Here is an 11,809-nt window from a genome sequence, read left to right as displayed (position 1 = left end):
GAGAAAGACTCCACATTAGGAGGACTTTGTTTCTGACTTCTGTTATGGATTTCAAACATGTCTTACAGAATGTACAGAAAATGTTCATTAAGATTTTTATTTCTTAATAGGTGATAAGAGAGAAAAAAAAAAACTTTGTCAAGTACTTGTATTGCGAGGCCTCAGTGAATATTGATTTATGTAGATGTATCACTCCATCAGAGAAAAGGGGGGAGAAACTAAACAAATACAAAAAAAGATGGAAAAAAACTTTGTCTTGCTTCTTTATTTGTGTTTCATGTGTGATTATGATGGCCTCCAAAGGGACGGGACTCTGCATAAACTGCGCGTTGAGCTGGTGAGTTGTCTCCAGTTTCTCAGGTTTCGTCTAAGACAGGCTGACTCAACCAGTCGAGCTTTCTGAACAGTCCTTCCAGAACATTGTGAAGGACACTCAGTCCTCTAGTGAAGATGCTTGATCGGAGAGGAAGCATCACTGCCTCTGCCTCTGAGTGCTGCGTAGAGCTGACTTTTGCACAAGAAGGATGCTTTAATGATGGATATCTTTGTTTTTCTTTTCTGGGCGGGGACGTATAAGAGAAAGTGCCATAGATTAGCAAAAACAATTTTCTAGCGGTGTTGTTTTATTTTATAGACCATAGTCAAGGTAATGCATTGTTGGTTGACACCATACAAAAAAAAAAATGGATTAAATAGCAAACATTTGTGTATTAATGTACTGGCCTTGTGTACCAATAGGCTAGCCTATCTTATTCTAATGTAGTACTTTGACGGAGTCCAGCTCTATCACAATGTTGGTAAGAACCGAGGGTTAATGAAAATATGAGTTACTACTGTAGGTTCTTGTAAACAATCTGGAGGTGATCGTGGGTGTTCAACAGTGTCTGTTCACGGTACATCAGCATGGGTGTCCACACCTGTGAAAGGTTTACACTCCTTACCCTCTGGCTGGGGCCCCATGATACTGCAGTGAGCTCTCAGTTGAGGGGCATGTGAGAAGCACTGTAGGTTGAAAGATTCTTTCAAGTGTGAGCCAGTGGAATGGAACACAGGGCAACTGTCGTCCACGCAGCTCGGGGCACCTGCTACACTTCAGAGTGTCCTGATTGAGGCTGGGCTTGTTTTCTCTCGCTCGCTCTGCATGTGTTTCACTTTCTCTGTTTGTGTCGAGCTTGCTTGGTTTGTGTTTGTTTCTGTGTGTGAGAGAACAGAAGAGCCTTCTGCAATGTAGTAGCGCAGTCCAGCTGGGATTAGTGTGTTAACAGGGCTGCAGTGCGCTGGTATCGCGTCCGCTGTCTCCTTGCATTTTGTTGGTGTGTGTGTTGTACTGATGTATCTGTAGTCCACACAGTGGAGTGTGATAGTGCGTGTAGAGGTTGTGTTTAGGTCGTGAGCTGTGAAAGCTAAGGGGCACTGGCAGGTGAGAACAGAGAAGCTGATGTTTGCTTGCTTCTACCCCTTGCAAATTTTGTTACATAATATACAAAACCTTGGCAAAAAATGTTAAGTATTTCCAAACAAAAAGTACTGTAAATATTTTATTAAATAAATGCAAGAAAACCTTTGAAAATGTAAAGCCCAAATCAGTATTTGTAGGCTACAATTTAAAACAAAGACTAAAGTTCAGGAATTACCACTCTCCCCACACACTGGCTGAAACAATTTATATGTTGCTCTATGTACAGGTTTATATGTCTGTCAGGGACACACTAATCTAGTAAAATAAAATATAATCTTGCCAATATTTGTTCCTTAATTTAGTACATAACCCTAATCTGTGTACCAACCATGCCAACATTTAAAAAGTGAGACACTGTTAGTGTTGTAAAGGTGCCAGAGTCATTAATATAAGAATGTGGTCACTTAACTCACCAACATCACCCGTCTCATTTCCTGTGAATATACAGTGACGCTAAAACTGCTGCAGCATCCTGTCACTGTGCTGTTGTCCTGCACCACAATCATAACCAGAGTACCACAGGTCCTGCTGGTTACCCAGTCCGACAGGACCAGGGAGGGAGAACCAATACCTCAGCCTACGTGGTGTAAAGAACCACCCCATGACGAGACGTAGCTTTGCTTTCAACGTCCACCAAAGTCTTGTCCTCAAACTGAGCCGCCAGAGGTGGTTTTGAGGGAAGCTGATTACAGTGTGATTGGTGTTTTGAAAGCCTTTGAGTGGATGCACTTGTTGATTAAATGGTGAGATTTCTCAGGGATCCAGCTTCCCATGTTAGACCCAGAAGAAGGAGCCCTTCTGTGATCCCTCAGACAGCACGCGGGCACTTACAGTGGGCACAGGACTGCAAAAAGGAAAGATTAGAGCTCTGAACACTAATTTCTAGATTAAACAGATTTAAACTTAATTCCTCATTTTTAACAAAAGCATTTTCAGTATTGAATCTCCACTTGCAGTAAAATTAAAGACCAAGTCTGATGTTTAATGATGGTTTAAGGGTGAGGCTCTGACACATGTCTGTATAATCATAGCACATGCACACTCGGGTTAACTAAAAATATTTCAGGTGTGTTCAAACAGGTAAGACCTTCTCCTCAAAGGTAAAGTAAAAAGGTGGCTGACATGAGCTCTCCAAAGTGGGAGACTGAGTGCTATGCTGTAGTAAACGAGGCTAGATGCTACTGGACCGTACTGCTGTGGAACAGCACTGGGAACTCTGCTTCCTGCAGCTCGAGACCTGCAACGAGAGAAAATGAAACTGCACTACAGTCGCTCGCACACGCCACCCGTCTGTGTGTGGTCTCGTGCGTCTGTGCATTTGCGTACCGGTTCCGCGTCGTTTTGACTCTCCAGACCATAGCGGCAGTGACGAGCGCGAGACAGAGCAGCACAGTCGCACATGCTGCTATGGCACTGCACGCTTCTGTAGGGCGAGGAGGGGGCGTGCGGTTAGCGCGCGGTCGCCACTGATCTGTTTATTAATGCACACGCGGCCGGATCTCCTCCTACTGGTTTATTATCTGCTTCCTGATTAAACAGGATTAGACACGTTTGACTTAAGGGTGGCGTCAAAGGTCAGACAGATAACGAGCCTTTAACCACAAAGCTGATGTTGAACTTACTGTTGCTTAGTCCCGGCACTGGATCTGAAATATATACATTGCAATAATTGGTTACAGTTTCTTGGGAAGGGTATGGCATTCGCTCACGCAGGTACACCCGTCTGTTAAGTAGCAGGACTCACCGGCAGCAGTGGCGATGTAGTCTGTGTGCGGACTGGCGCAGTCTGGTGGCGCCCAACCTGCGGCGCACTGGCATGCGCCCTTGTTATTGCACACCTGGAAGACAAAGACTCGCGCGAGGCCTTTCAGAGTCCTTACATGAGTTGCACACGCTTCTCATTCTCGTTGATATATGCATTTTCAAATGAAACCGATGCCGAGTATCCTAGGAAACCAGTGTTCCTGATTACCTCATTGAAGCGCGTGCCTGTGCTTCACATGTTCACATTCATTTGGAAGCTCCAATTTCAGCTGCTTGTGGGTACAGAATGAGAGTTTTGCAACAGTCGGGACTGATTATCTTACCGCGTGCTCCGGGCATTTGGTGCAGTTCGGCTCCTCGTACACCGTCCCCAGCTCCACGCACGCGCTGTTGCTGCAAACCTGTGCAGGCGCCCGTTCGCTGACGTCAGCCAGGGCTACGGCTTCGACAGCTTTATTGATTATTTATTGACACGTGTATGTTAAGTCTGTGGATGGCACGCGAGTGTCTCACCAGGCCCTCTCCGCATTTGGTCCCGGTGTGGACCTGACCGTAGTCCGCGCTCGGGTCCCCGTGAACAGTGGCCTTGCACGAGCCGATCATTACTGCTGTCCCGTGACGCGGCTCTGCCGACCCGTTCCAGCAGAAGAGCTTCCCGCACGCAACATCCCTATGCGGGCGACGGTAAAATATTGATAAGGAAGGGGATTTAATAAACACTTTTAGAAAGCAAACAAATACTGGCGTGACGTACTTGGGTTGGCATCCTGTATATACGTCGGGAGATGGCCGCGTGCAGTATGCGTACTGTGTGCCGTGAGTGTTCAGTTCGTAGCAGGAATCCGAGGCCGTTTGTGCGGCTGCGAGACACAAGCACCACAACGCCATTCGTTCAGGTGTCAAGTGTGTGTTCGGCATATCGCATACACACCTGACGTCTTTTTAAGCGCGTGGGTGTACGAGCTAGGCCTTAAGACGCGTCTGTCCTGGCTGGAGGCTGCTGTGAATATCACAATAATAATAAAACTCTTCACTACCTCCCACACGCTTTAAGGCGTCCAGGCTGGTGTACAATACGATCCATCACCTGCAGTGAAATATAAGAGAAACTCAAGGCTCTCTTTTATAGCTCTTATATATGATGGTCACATCACAGTCGATGAACCTTTGAGCCATACCACTCAGTCTGCCTCTCTGGAACGACATCTGCGTTCAGAAACGCTCTAAACAAGAAAGATTATTTTCTGAGCCTTGGAACAGGAAGGGAACCTTAATTGCATCCATGTTTCCTCGAGTGTGGACGTCTAGGCGTGGAGATTGGTCTAAACGCAGGAGACGGGAAGCCTTACTCTGTCCCCACGTGCCGGTGCACTGGTCCAGTCGGCGTGGACACTGGCCTCCGTGGCAGTAGCCGGTGTTATTGCTGCAGGGAGCGCCGTTTGCTCGGAACGTGTCTTCAGGACACTCCGAGGACATTCCTGTGCAGTATTCAGGCAGGTCACACTCGCTCCTAACGGGCCGACACATCACCACAAGAGGCAGGAACTGGAAATCAGAGTGAATGACTGTGAGAGCCGCGCTGTCTCAGCCTCGAGCAGACATGCACACTGCACAAACAGATCTCTGCTGGAGTGAGATAGTGAGTGAGGCATTACTGTGTGTGTGAGAGAGAGTGAGAGAGAGTGAGAGTGTGTGAGAGAGTGAGAGTGAGAGAGAGTGTGTGAGAGTGTGTGAGAGAGTGTGTGAGAGAGAGTGTGTGAGTGTGTGTGAGAGTGTGTGAGAGTGTGTGAGAGAGTGTGTAAGAGTGTGTGAGAGAGAGTGAGAGTGTGTGAGAGTGTGTGAGAGTGAGTGTGTGAGAGTGTGTGAGTGTGAGAGAGTGTGTGACCTTGCAGTTCTTGCAGCATTTGCACTGAGAGGCATCAGTATGGCACTCCTGTAACACACACACGCCCTAAACACACACACAGAGTCAAACAACAGCCAGTCACGACTTTATTCACCTGTTGTTATCGTAGGCATCGCAGACTCGGAGATCTTATCTTTCTTTCTAATGTTCATAGACTTGTTTAAAGCAATAGTTTTAGGATGGGGTGGAGCTGAACTCTCTCCAGGGTGGTGTTATCATAGGGTTGTTATAGCCACCACGTGTGGTTACGATGCCTTCCCAGGCGTAGGTGTGCTCCTCACCTCCACCATGCTACAGTCGCAGTCCTCTCCTTCCTCCAGGAAGCCGTTACCGCAGACGGGCGGAGTGATGGTGGTGTTGTTGGGGTTGTTCGACAGGCACTGCAGCGAGGCAGCGGAACGCAGAAACTCCTCAAACTCTGCCACACTGCAGCTGCTGAAGTGCTGAGGAGGAGGGGCACTAGAGAGCACAGGAAGCGCAGGAATTAGATCTGTGATCAGTGTGTGTTGCTGTAGCATAGCATGGCTGCGACTGTTCATGCACACTCAGCTGTTCCCATATCAGCACCTGAGAGTGGCACCCATAATGCAGTGGTGTTTGGTGCAGAAGCAGGTGGGGCTATCATGACTCATGCCCAGGTTGTGGCCTAGCTCGTGTGCTAACACCACTGCTGTTTCCATGGTGCTGGATGATGTGTCCTGCAAAACAGATACCATCATCTCCACTAGCAGCCGCAACTCTGCAGGTACGGCCCATCGTGGAGGGTGGAGTGTACATTCTACAAACACACAAACGCCAGCCGCGTTCAGCAGAGTGTTAACACGGGAGTTAATACGGCTTTGGGCTACTGTACTAGTGTGGTGCCTTTCCAGATGAGTGTGTGACCCACTCAAACGCTGTCATTTTCATTAGGAAGGGCTGAGCTGGACGAGACAGAGACGTGACTAACAGCACGTGTATGAAGCTGCAGGACTACAGGACCACAGGACTACAGGATTGACTGATCAGGTTTGGCTGGTGTCAGCTTACCCGGACTAGAATCGTGGAGTCCGTCGAGCACAGGCTTCCTATATAAGCCAAACCCACTAAACCACCAAAATGTACCACTCTGAAACACAAAGGGAAGTTTGCATATGTAAATTAATACTTATATGAGGTAAGTATGGGGGAGGGGTGCAGACTTACGAGATGAGCTGTGCGTGGTCACTCTGTTTGATCTTGTTCAGCTCATTGTTTCTCCAGTCAGTGAAGGCAGAGAGAGTTTGCTCCGCGGGGGGGCCCACAGAGATCTTGTCCCTATCTGACCACACCTCCAACCCCACCAGGGCAATAAAAGTATTCAGGGGCAGGTATATCTGAGGAGAGGGAGATGGAGGGGGAGTCCCTTGTGAGCCCTGTGCTGTATGCGTCAGGGACCCCCGTCCTGGGGACCCCCTGCCCTGGGGAACCCCTGTCCTGGGGAACCCCTGTCAGTCATGAGAGGAATCGCTCACCCTGTTCACAAAGTTGATGATCTCAAACATCCTCATCCGCACTTTGTTCATATCGCTTCCTAAATTCCGAAACTGGAATCACAACAGGAGGTGTGAGGATCAGATCACTGATCGCGTTCAGCTGATCCACAGTGCTGATAAATACGGGAGTTAATTCAATTAAGAGGACGGATGTCCCTTCTCCTTACCTCGCTGTTGTCCACAACCAGATACGTCTCAATATACTTGCGTCCTTTCACAGATGGTGTTTGTGAGGCCCCCGCGAACTGTGTAGGGAAGGAAACAGCACATCTTTAACGTCTGCGTCCACCAGGATCACGAGTTTCCAGCACGGAGCTGAAGCTCCACTCACCCTGTGCTGAGGGTGCCCTCTACGGGTGAATTTGGGTAGTGCAGAGTCCATGGTCTTAGTGACCCCACAGTGGACGTCTCTGGCCTTCAGGAGCTCGGCTCTGTAAATCACATGCTCCCCAGTTTGGCTGTCTGACAGAGGCTCAATCACGTAGTCATGATTCTCTGTCCTGAAGAAACCCCTGACCGACACACAGACAAAAAATGAACTGTCTTACTTACTTGAAAGCATGTTCAGTCTCAAATCGTAACAGGTGTTAGCAGGTATTCTATTACCTAGACGGTCTAGGTACCAATCTCCTTACTGATGTTTTTAAATGAGCATCACCTGATTCCTTTGCAAGTGCTTATGCTGGCAATGGACTCTTGGTTGTCTCCAACCCAGCCATGGTAATAGCACTGTGACACAGCCTGCCTCAGGGGCAGGGTCACCATGGTTACAGTGAAGCCAGGTACAATACAGGTGGAAAGGTAGTTAACCAGACAGCACCCACCTGATCTTGCATGGCGACGGTTACCATGGTTCCATTAGCCGTGTAGTGAGTCTCTGTGTAGTTTGAACTTATCAGGTCTCTGGAAGCCAATAAGGAAATGGCACAGTGTGAGATGGTAGCTCCTCCCACTCAACAGCAGCTCCTCCCACCTCTGAATGAGACACCCGCACCTGTTTCTTGTTAAATGAATATCGATGTTTGTCTCCTTCATCTCCAGCCTGTACGAGACTGTGTCTGTGTTCGAGGACTGTGAGGAGGGCAGAAGACATGTGTGTTACGTGTGTGCATGTATGTATGCGCTTGTGTATGTGTGAGTTTGGTGTATGTGTCAGAAATATATGTGTACAGTAGTAATTCACCTCTCCAGTGTGTGTGTGTGTGTACAGTAGTAATTCACCTCTCCAGTGTGTGTGTGTGTACAGTAGTACTTCACCTCTGCATGTCTCCTGTGTGTGTGTGTGTGTGTGTACAGTAGTACTTCACCTCTGCATGTCTCCAGTGTTTGTGTGTGTGTGTGTGTGTGTACAGTAGTACTTCACCTCTGCATGTCTCCAGTGTGTGTGTGTACAGTAGTACTTCACCTCTGCATGTCTCCAGTGTGTGTGTGTGTACAGTAGTACTTCACCTCTGCATGTCTCCAGTGTGTGTGTGTGTACAGTAGTACTTCACCTCTGCATGTCTCCAGTGTGTGTGTGTGTACAGTAGTACTTCACCTCTGCATGTCTCCAGTATGTGTGTGTGTGTACAGTAGTACTTCACCTCTGCATGTCTCCAGTGTGTGTGTGTGTACAGTAGTACTTCACCTCTGCATGTCTCCAGTGTGTGTGTGTGTACAGTAGTACTTCACCTCTGCATGTCTCCAGTGTGTGTGTGTGTACAGTAGTACTTCACCTCTGCATGTCTCCAGTGTGTGTGTGTGTGTGTACAGTAGTACTTCACCTCTGCATGTCTCCAGTGTGTGTGTGTGTGTGTGTGTGTGTGTGTGTGTACAGTAGTACTTCACCTCTGCATGTCTCCAGTGTGTGTGTACAGTAGTACTTCACCTCTGCATGTCTCCAGTGTGTGTGTGTACAGTAGTACTTCACCTCTGCATGTCTCCAGTGTGTGTGTGTACAGTAGTACTTCACCTATGCATGTCTCCAGTGTGTGTGTGTGTGTGTGTGTGTGTGTGTGTACAGTAGTACTTCACCTCTGCATGTCTCCAGTGTGTGTGTGTGTACAGTAGTACTTCACCTCTGCATGTCTCCAGTGTGTGTGTGTGTACAGTAGTACTTCACCTCTGCATGTCTCCAGTGTTTGTGTGTGTGTGTACAGTAGTACTTCACCTCTGCATGTCTCCAGTGTTTGTGTGTGTGTGTACAGTAGTACTTCACCTCTGCATGTCTCCAGTGTTTTTGTGTGTGTGTACAGTAGTACTTCACCTCTGCATGTCTCCAGTGTGTGTGTGTGTGTGTACAGTAGTACTTCACCTCTGCATGTCTCCAGTGTTTGTGTGTGTGTGTACAGTAGTACTTCACCTCTGCATGTCTCCAGTGTTTGTGTGTGTGTGTGTGTACAGTAGTACTTCACCTCTGCATGTCTCCAGTGTTTGTGTGTGTGTGTACAGTAGTACTTCACCTCTGCATGTCTCCAGTGTGTGTGTGTGTGTGTGTACAGTAGTACTTCACCTCTGCATGTCTCCAGTGTGTGTGTGTGTGTGTACAGTAGTACTTCACCTCTGCATGTCTCCAGTGTGTGTGTGTGTGTGTACAGTAGTACTTCACCTCTGCATGTCTCCAGTGTGTGTGTGTGTGTGTACAGTAGTACTTCACCTCTGCATGTCTCCAGTGTGTGTGTGTGTGTGTACAGTAGTACTTCACCTCTGCATGTCTCCAGTATGTGTGTGTGTGTGTGTACAGTAGTACTTCACCTCTGCATGTCTCCAGTGTGTGTGTGTGTGTATAGTAGTACTTCACCTCTGCATGTCTCCAGTGTGTGTGTGTACAGTAGTACTTCACCTCTGCATGTCTCCAGTGTGTGTGTGTACAGTAGTACTTCACCTCTGCATGTCTCCAGTGTGTGTGTGTACAGTAGTACTTCACCTCTGCATGTCTCCAGTGTGTGTGTGTACAGTAGTACTTCACCTCTGCATGTCTCCAGTGTGTGTGTGTACAGTAGTACTTCACCTCTGCATGTCTCCAGTGTGTGTGTGTGTGTGTGTGTGTGTACAGTAGTACTTCACCTCTGCATGTCTCCAGTGTGTGTGTGTGTGTACAGTAGTACTTCACCTCTGCATGTCTCCAGTGTGTGTGTGTGTACAGTAGTACTTCACCTCTGCATGTCTCCAGTGTGTGTGTGTGTGTACAGTAGTACTTCACCTCTGCATGTCTCCAGTGTGTGTGTGTGTACAGTAGTACTTCACCTCTGCATGTCTCCAGTGTGTGTGTGTGTACAGTAGTACTTCACCTCTGCATGTCTCCAGTTGTGTGTGGTGTGTACAGTAGTACTTCACCTCTGCATGTCTCCAGGTGTGTGTGTGTGTACAGTAGTACTTCACCTCTGCATGTCTCCAGTGTGTGTGTGTGTACAGTAGTACTTCACCTCTGCATGTCTCCAGTGTGTGTGTGTGTGTACAGTAGTACTTGACCTCTGCATGTCTCCAGTGTGTGTGTGTACAGTAGTACTTCACCTATGCATGTCTCCAGTGTGTGTGTGTGTGTGTGTGTGTGTGTACAGTAGTACTTCACCTCTGCATGTCTCCAGTGTGTGTGTGTGTACAGTAGTACTTCACCTCTGCATGTCTCCAGTGTGTGTGTGTGTACAGTAGTACTTCACCTCTGCATGTCTCCAGTGTTTGTGTGTGTGTGTACAGTAGTACTTCACCTCTGCATGTCTCCAGTGTTTGTGTGTGTGTGTACAGTAGTACTTCACCTCTGCATGTCTCCAGTGTTTTTGTGTGTGTGTACAGTAGTACTTCACCTCTGCATGTCTCCAGTGTGTGTGTGTGTGTGTACAGTAGTACTTCACCTCTGCATGTCTCCAGTGTTTGTGTGTGGTGTGTACAGTAGTACTTCACCTTGCATGTCTCCAGTGTTTGTTGTGTGTGTGTGGTACAGTAGTACTTCACCTCTGCATGTCTCCAGTGTTTGTGGTGTGTGTGTACAGTAGTACTTCACCTCTGCATGTCTCCAGTGTGTGTGTGTGTGTGTACAGTAGTACTTCACCTCTGCTGGCTCCAGTGTGTGTAGTGTGTGTGTGTGTGTACAGTAGTACTTCACCTCTGAATGGCTCCAGGGTGTGTGTGTGTGTGTGTGTGTACAGTAGTACTTCACCTCTGCATGTCTCCAGTGTTGTGTGTGTGTGTACAGTAGTACTTCATCTCTGCATGTCTCCAGTGTGTGTGTACAGTAGTACTTCACCTCTGCATGTCTCCAGTGTGTGTGTGTGTGTATAGTAGTACTTCACCTCTGCATGTCTCCAGTGTGTGTGTGTACAGTAGTACTTCACCTCTGCATGTCTCCAGTGTGTGTGTGTACAGTAGTACTTCACCTCTGCATGTCTCCAGTGTGTGTGTGTACAGTAGTACTTCACCTCTGCATGTCTCCAGTGTGTGTGTGTACAGTAGTACTTCACCTCTGCATGTCTCCAGTGTGTGTGTGTACAGTAGTACTTCACCTCTGCATGTCTCCAGTGTGTGTGTGTGTGTGTGTGTGTGTACAGTAGTACTTCACCTCTGCATGTCTCCAGTGTGTGTGTGTGTGTACAGTAGTACTTCACCTCTGCATGTCTCCAGTGTGTGTGTGTGTACAGTAGTACTTCACCTCTGCATGTCTCCAGTGTGTGTGTGTGTGTACAGTAGTACTTCACCTCTGCATGTCTCCAGTGTGTGTGTGTGTACAGTAGTACTTCACCTCTGCATGTCTCCAGTGTGTGTGTGTGTACAGTAGTACTTCACCTCTGCATGTCTCCAGTGTGTGTGTGTGTGTACAGTAGTACTTCACCTCTGCATGTCTCCAGTGTGTGTGTGTGTGTACAGTAGTACTTCACCTCTGCATGTCTCCAGTGTGTGTGTGTGTACAGTAGTACTTCACCTCTGCATGTCTCCAGTGTGTGTGTGTGTGTACAGTAGTACTTGACCTCTGCATGTCTCCAGTGTGTGTGTGTGTGTGTGTGTGTGTGTGTGTACAGTAGTACTTCACCTCTGCATGTCTCCAGTGTGTGTGTGTACAGTAGTACTTCACCTCTGCATGTCTCCAGTGTGTGTGTGTGTACAGTAGTACTTCACCTCTGCATGTCTCCAGTGTGTGTGTGTGTGTGTGTACAGTAGTACTTCACCTCTGCATGTCTCCAGTGTGTGTGTGTG

At 47.9% G+C, this 11,809-nt stretch overlaps 2 protein-coding genes across 2 annotated transcripts; both read right to left on the bottom strand.

Moving 5' to 3' along the window:
- Positions 1-1,548: 1,548 nt before the first annotated feature.
- On the bottom strand, positions 1,549-5,433 carry LOC113572311 (disintegrin-like halysetin). Its single transcript, XM_035535725.1, has 11 exons — positions 5,411-5,433; positions 5,109-5,174; positions 4,573-4,768; positions 3,978-4,083; positions 3,737-3,893; positions 3,547-3,624; positions 3,204-3,297; positions 3,082-3,105; positions 2,786-2,882; positions 2,652-2,696; positions 1,549-2,303 (listed from the first exon to the last, which is right to left on the bottom strand). The coding sequence occupies exons 1-11, from the start codon at positions 5,417-5,419 to the stop codon at positions 2,234-2,236; spliced, it is 942 nt and encodes a 313-aa protein (XP_035391618.1). The 5' UTR covers positions 5,420-5,433; the 3' UTR covers positions 1,549-2,233.
- A 354-nt stretch (positions 5,434-5,787) lies between these two features.
- LOC118242841 (zinc metalloproteinase-disintegrin-like MTP9) lies at positions 5,788-7,408 on the bottom strand. Its single transcript, XM_035535743.1, has 6 exons — positions 7,302-7,408; positions 6,975-7,155; positions 6,811-6,888; positions 6,623-6,694; positions 6,315-6,484; positions 5,788-5,827 (listed from the first exon to the last, which is right to left on the bottom strand). Exons 1-6 carry the CDS (start codon positions 7,406-7,408, stop codon positions 5,788-5,790), a joined length of 648 nt encoding a protein of 215 aa, XP_035391636.1.
- Between the last annotated feature and the right edge of the window lie 4,401 nt (positions 7,409-11,809).

The sequence above is a fragment of the Electrophorus electricus genome, chromosome 17 (assembly GCF_013358815.1).
Source record: "Electrophorus electricus isolate fEleEle1 chromosome 17, fEleEle1.pri, whole genome shotgun sequence".
NCBI lineage: Eukaryota > Metazoa > Chordata > Actinopteri > Gymnotiformes > Gymnotidae > Electrophorus > Electrophorus electricus.
Note: the sequence above shows the minus strand (reverse complement) of the source record. Positions and strands in the feature narration are given on the sequence as shown.

Excerpts from the sequence above, each read along its gene's own strand:
- LOC118242841 (XM_035535743.1), bottom strand. The coding sequence starts at position 7,408 with ATGGTGACCCTGCCCCTGAGGCAGGCTGTGTCACAGTGCTATTACCAT. Across the intron at positions 6,889-6,974 it reads GAGGGCACCCTCAGCACAGG|TTCGCGGGGGCCTCACAAAC; the intron begins GTGAGTGGAGCT and ends TTCCCTACACAG. Across the intron at positions 6,485-6,622 it reads TCATCAACTTTGTGAACAGG|ATATACCTGCCCCTGAATAC; the intron begins GTGAGCGATTCC and ends CCCTCTCCTCAG.
- LOC113572311 (XM_035535725.1), bottom strand. Across the intron at positions 4,084-4,572 it reads CACCGGCACGTGGGGACAGA|CCGCACAAACGGCCTCGGAT; the intron begins GTAAGGCTTCCC and ends TGTGTCTCGCAG. Across the intron at positions 2,697-2,785 it reads GTCAAAACGACGCGGAACCG|GTCTCGAGCTGCAGGAAGCA; the intron begins GTACGCAAATGC and ends CTCTCGTTGCAG.